Here is a 5,806-nt window from a genome sequence, read left to right on the forward strand (position 1 = left end):
CAGTGGAGCACTACTTTTTTGGGGTAGAGGCTCGGGCCCATGGCTCTCCATCTTTATCTGCCTCTGCCAGCGTCACCATTACTGTCATGGATGTCAATGATAACCGCCCCGAGTTCACCCAGAAGGAGTACTTCATCCGCCTGAACGAGGATGCAGCGGTGGGGACCAGTGTCCTCAGCGTCACGGCGATTGACCGGGACGTGAACAGCGCCATTACCTACCAGATCACGGGAGGCAACACGCGGAACCGCTTCTCCATTAGCACACAAGGCGGGACGGGGCTCATCACTCTGTCTCTGCCGCTGGACTACAAGCAGGAGAGGCGCTACGTGCTCACTGTGACGGCCTCCGACCGCCCCCTTCTTGACAACTTCCACTTTCACATCAACATCACTGATGCCAACACGCACCGACCCGTGTTCCAGAGTGCCCACTACTCGGTGAGCATCAACGAGGACCGGCCCGTGGGCAGCACTGTGGTGATGATCAGTGCCACGGATGATGACGTGGGGGAAAACGCCCGCATCACGTACTACCTAGAAGACAATGTCCCTCAGTTTCGAATTGATCCAGACTCGGGGGCCATCACTCTCCAGGCTGGACTGGACTATGAGGACCAGGTCACCTACACATTGGCTATCACTGCCAAGGACAACGGGATCCCCCAGAAAGCAGACACCACTTACGTTGAAATCATGGTGAATGACGTTAATGACAACGCCCCCCAGTTCGTCAGCCCTCATTACCAGGGCATGATCTCGGAGGATGCGCCTCCCTTCACCAGCGTGCTCCAGATCTCTGCCACTGACCGGGACGCCCACACCAACGGGCGAGTGCAGTACACCTTCCAGAACGGGGAGGATGGGGATGGAGACTTCACCATAGAGCCCACCTCGGGGATCATTCGCACTGTCCGCAGGCTGGACCGTGAGAACGTTCCCGTCTACGAGCTGACCGCGTATGCTGTGGACAGGGGCATCCCTCCTCAGCGAACTCCTGTCCATATCCAGGTCACCATTCAGGATGTCAATAAAATGTCTTGCCTGCTGAAGAGTTTGAGGTCTTGGTAAAGGAAAACAGCATCGTAGGCTCTGTTGTGGCCCAGATCACGGCTGTGGACCCAGATGAGGGACCCAATGCCCAGATCATGTACCAAATTGTGGAGGGCAACATCCCTGAGATATTCCAGATGGACATCTTTTCTGGGGAGCTCACAGCCTTGATAGACCTGGATTATGAGACAAAACCTGAGTACGTGATTGTAGTGCAGGCCACCTCTGCCCCTCTGGTCAGCAGAGCCACGGTCCACATCAAACTCGTTGACCAGAATGACAACAGCCCCGTTCTCAAGAACTTCCAGATCCTGTTCAATAACTACGTGTCCAATAAGTCCAACACCTTCCCCTCGGGGGTCATAGGGAAGGTCCCAGCTTATGACCCAGATGTGTCCGACCGCCTCTTCTACACCTTTGAGCGGGGGAATGAGCTGCACTTGTTGATTGTAAATCAATCGAGCGGGGAGCTGAGGCTGAGCCGTAAACTGGACAACAACCGTCCGCTCATGGCCTCCATGCTGGTGACTGTCACAGGTAGGGTGTGAAAGACGTTAAATCATTAAACCTATAGCACGGTACCTTTTGGGAACTCTGCATAGTCCCCCCTGGGGACCCAGTTCTACATCGGCGGGGCAGGTTGGGGTCTGGCAGTAAGATTTGTATTGGGAGTCCCTTCCAACTGGGGAATAACAGTAGCCAGGCAGGGTGGTGATGGGGTCATGCCATGGGGGAGCGCTCGGTGAGGGGCCCAAGGCCAGAGGTGGTCTGCAAGAACAAAGCATCGTTACTCAGCTGTGAGGATCGCCTGTAGCTGCTAGTGAGGCACCTTTGGAGGAGCTGTTGCCAGCAAGGCTGTGATTGTGCCGTAGGGTGCTGGCAAGCAAGCGGCTGGGTGCTGGGGGGGCCAAGCTGCCGGTCCAAGGAGTGGCACGCTGCTTCGCTCCTGCCGTGACCGAGTGCTTCCCCAGCTGTGCTCAGGAGGAAGGGATTAAACTCGGTGTGGAGGCAGCCCTCTTAAAAACACCCGTCTGCTGGTAGCAAACGGTTCAGTCTGGATGCTGGCTGGGGGCCCCGCCAACATCTGTGCTTTGTGGCGTGCCTTCTAAAACCTGGTATTGCATTTCTGCAGCCAACTTAGTGTTGCAGGGGACAGCTGTGACAAACCTCCGAGCGCGGTGCTTAGAACTCTCCCATCCTGTTTGTTGCTGGCGTGTCCAAATGCAGATACTAGTGGTAGCCAGGGTGTCTTTGGGGAGCGTTGGGGTCCCCTCTGGCCAGGCTGAGGGCAGGACAAAGAGGGACCTAGGGGCTTGTCTGTGAGCAAGCAGGGCTTGGATCTGGAGCTCCCCACTGCCTGAGCTTTGCTTTCACCATCAGCCTTTCTGTGCTGGCAGATGGGTGATCTGAAATGGAGGCATCTGTCCATCGTGGAACTGAGGAGCAGCTCGGGAGGAGGGAGGGAGGAAGGAAAGAGCCCTCTTTGGAGTGGCCAAGCGCTGAATTACTGAGTGTGCTCGTTAAATCATGATGCTCCCCTCACCCTCAGCTCCCAGCTGCCCTCCCTTTTTACCTCCCTCTATCTGGCTTATTCAGGAAGGGGAGAATTTCTTTCAAAAGATGGAGCGAGAGCTTTAAGACGAAACCTGTTCAAGGCAATTCTGCGTGGCCAGCACCAGCCCATCAGTGAATTGGGGCTCTTTGGGGGTTAATTGTAACCACAGGGCTGGCCAAGAGCGGGTGCAGGCACACACATGTCAGTCAGTGGAGATAGGGGGTGGTTTTGACCTTTCCAGCTTCTGCCCGAGTGAGTTTATGCAAGCCCTGCCTCCTCACAGACTTAACCCCGCACAAAGGCAGGAGACAATCATGTCCTGAAGTCCTGCATCGAGCTGCCGCGGGCGAGGGGGCCCTTGCAATTACAATGTCGTCATCTTCCAGCAGGAAGGGAGACTGGGAGAGATGCTCTTGCAAAGGAGGGGAGAAGATGGAAGGGGAAGAGCCGTACTGGGGAGGGAAGCAGGATGCTAGAAAATAGGCCTTTTGTTGCCTTCGCTATTGGCTGTGGAGGTAGAAGTCTGGTTTGGTTTTTCCTTCTTTATTGTTCAAAGCCCCCTGCCTTGCTGGCAGCCCCGTCAGCCCCGTGCTGTCGCTGTGTGCAGGGGGAGGGTGGGTTTGCAGAGCTGGTGGCCAGGACAGTCAGCCCTGGCTACATTGTTCACCTGGGCTCCACGCTGTGCTGGAGCACCTTCCTCCTGTGGGAAAGCAACAACGGCACCCAGATGGGTGCTCTGAGGATCAGCATCCAAGGAGGGAGTGGTTTCCCTGCCTGCCAGTGAGCTTCATGGTCCCTTTATAGGAGGCTGTATCCCCCCAAATCACAGGGCAAGGGGCCCTTCTGCGTGCCTGTGAGCCGTGTGTGTTCTCAGCTCAGCCCCCTGAAGGAGGCAGGGAAGACTTGGGCCATCACAAACCAGTGCCTTTCCAAGGAGACTGGCAGCCTCAGAACTGACCCCAGCTCTTTGCTGACGTGTGAGCACCTATTGCTGCTAAAACCTGCTCTTAGCCACTGAGGATGCAGGCCAGTGGGGTGGTGAGGCTGTGTCGGTGGCCAGCAGCACTTGGGAGATCAGGGCGTTGCAGGAGACTGACATCATGCTGGCTTTAAGCCATTCCAGACTGGTTTCACTGGGCCAGGATGCTGGACTGGTGGTGAGCGTGGAGTCTCAGCCACACTCAGCTGTGGCCGCAGTGTTTCCCCTGTTCCCCTTGAGCTCTTTTGTGCACAGCTCCCCTCGACCTGTGGCCCTGGAACTTGTCCTGGTGAAAGGACCCGTTTGTTCAAGATACCTCACCTAAATTACCAGAATGGCAGGGAGGACCCCCCTAGAGAACATTTGTCCTGACTCCTTTGTCTGAACACATTGGGGCCAGCTTTTCAAGCCAAGTAAGGGTCTCAGGGCTGCCTTGGCCTTTTTCAGCTTGCATGCCTCTCCTCTCTTGAGGAACCTGCTCTCAGGAACCTCCTCCCTGGCCAGGTCCATCATAGGTGGAGGTGCTGACCACAGAGTTAGGGTGGGAGACCTAAGGATTTCCATTCCTGGTTAGGGAACAGTTTTGGAGTCTTAGTTGTTATGTTTTAGTTCTTGTCTTTAGAGCTACCAGGAGAGTGACATTCATACTCTGTGCTCATTGAGATCTCTTAACCTGTCAAGTATCATCAAAATCTTGAGAGATCTGCCAAAGTCCTCAAAAGTGGGTGAAGAATGCTCACCCATACCTGTCTCTTCCTTTCCTGGCTTCTCCGTCTGGAGGTGTTTTACTGCTCCTCAGCTCCGAATGTGACAACTACCCCTGTCTGTCCTCAGAGCACCCTCGGCATCTCTGGGGTGGCCTCTCAGGGTGTTGCAGTCAGAGTGACGGCTTTCACCCCCTCGAAAGAGGACACATGGTGATGCACCGGAGCTTATTTTTGAGCTACTGAACCCGCAGAGGGGCAGAGGTGCGTCCCCTCCTGGGTCAGGGAGGCTCCCTGAGCCAAGCTTCCTTCTGAGCTCCCTGGGAGGCTGAAAGCCAAAATATTTACTACAGGAGAAGGGGAACCTTTTCTAGTGACTCCAAGGCTCATGGGCTGGGAGTGTTAGCTGGACCCCATGCCTCATGCTGCACAGCAGGCTGGGGTGCTGCCCGGGGATCTGGAGAACCTCTGGCAGCGCAGGAGGGCGAGAGAGATGGGTTCTTGCCCTGGCAAACCCAGGAGACCATTGGGCAGCAGTTGGCAGTCCTGCTCCCCTCGAGGTTTCCAGAGCAGGCCTGGAGCTCCATTTCCAGGCTGACAGCGCAGCTCCCCCGGAGCAGTCAGCTGCCCATCCTGCCCTCTGCCTGGAGCTCTTCTCTCTGTAGCTTTGCTGCTTTTGAAGCTGGTAATTGTCAGTCTTGGAAATGCAAACGTGATGACCTGGTGCTGCCCAGCCTAGCAGCGTGGAGTTAGAGCCCCTTATGTCCCTTCTCCCTGCTCCTTTCCCTGTAGGCATGTTTCCAGAGCTCCTCACTCTGCTGCATGAATATTCACCAGGCACCAGCTCTCCAGCCACAGGATTTAATCAGAAAGGCTGAGCATTCGTGATTAAAATGCCTCCCAAGGGGGTCAGTGCCTCCAGCCAGCTTTGAGCTTTCTTTTAGTAGCTTTTCTTTTTTCTTTTCCCCCCTATTTGTAGCAGGTCATTCTCTTAACCATCTGCTTCCTTTTGCACGGATCGAAGCGAGGAGGCAGCCCTGGGTGTGATGCTGGTGACGTGTTATGTTGGGCTGTGGGGCCAGGATCACTCTGTCACCGTGGGGAACTGGCAAAGGGGTGCTTGGGCTTTCCTGCCATGGGCTTGGCAATGCCAAAGGTGCTGGGCACCCTGCAGCCTGCCTTCTTCCTCAGCCACAGCCCCTTTGCTCCTGGGGGACATTGCTGGCCTCCAGCCTGCCCCAAGACTCAGCCTTGCATCAGCCAAGGCCTAATAGCAGCCATCAATCAGGCAGACGTCTGCTTGCCTATTGCTGGGCGCTGAGCAGTCCCTGGCGAGAGTGAGAGCTGTCCCCCCGGCCTCGTGGCTGCTTCTGGGTGAACCGTGAGCCACAGAGAGGAGAGTGGGAGGCAGCTGGGCTCAGACCCAGCTCATACTCGCCTCAGCCAGAGAGGTGAATTGGTAGGAAGGGAAAAAGGGAGAAGACAGGGAGCAGAGGCACGACGAAGCTTCCGGCTG

The 5,806-nt window shown here is 56.0% G+C and overlaps 1 protein-coding gene across 1 annotated transcript in view; it reads left to right on the top strand.

Annotated features, from left to right (window-relative positions):
• The window catches only part of LOC104272888 (cadherin EGF LAG seven-pass G-type receptor 3-like), a gene marked incomplete at both ends in the record, with an annotated part of 39,577 nt that overhangs the window by 646 nt on the left and 33,125 nt on the right, over window positions 1-5,806 (top strand). Inside the window, 2 exon segments of the mRNA XM_009867999.1 lie at window positions 9-1,032; window positions 1,035-1,589. Coding sequence (XP_009866301.1) covers window positions 9-1,032; window positions 1,035-1,589 — 1,579 coding nt within the window.

The sequence above is a fragment of the Apaloderma vittatum genome, unplaced genomic scaffold (genome assembly GCF_000703405.1).
Source record: "Apaloderma vittatum isolate BGI_N311 unplaced genomic scaffold, ASM70340v1 scaffold24144, whole genome shotgun sequence".
NCBI lineage: Eukaryota > Metazoa > Chordata > Aves > Trogoniformes > Trogonidae > Apaloderma > Apaloderma vittatum.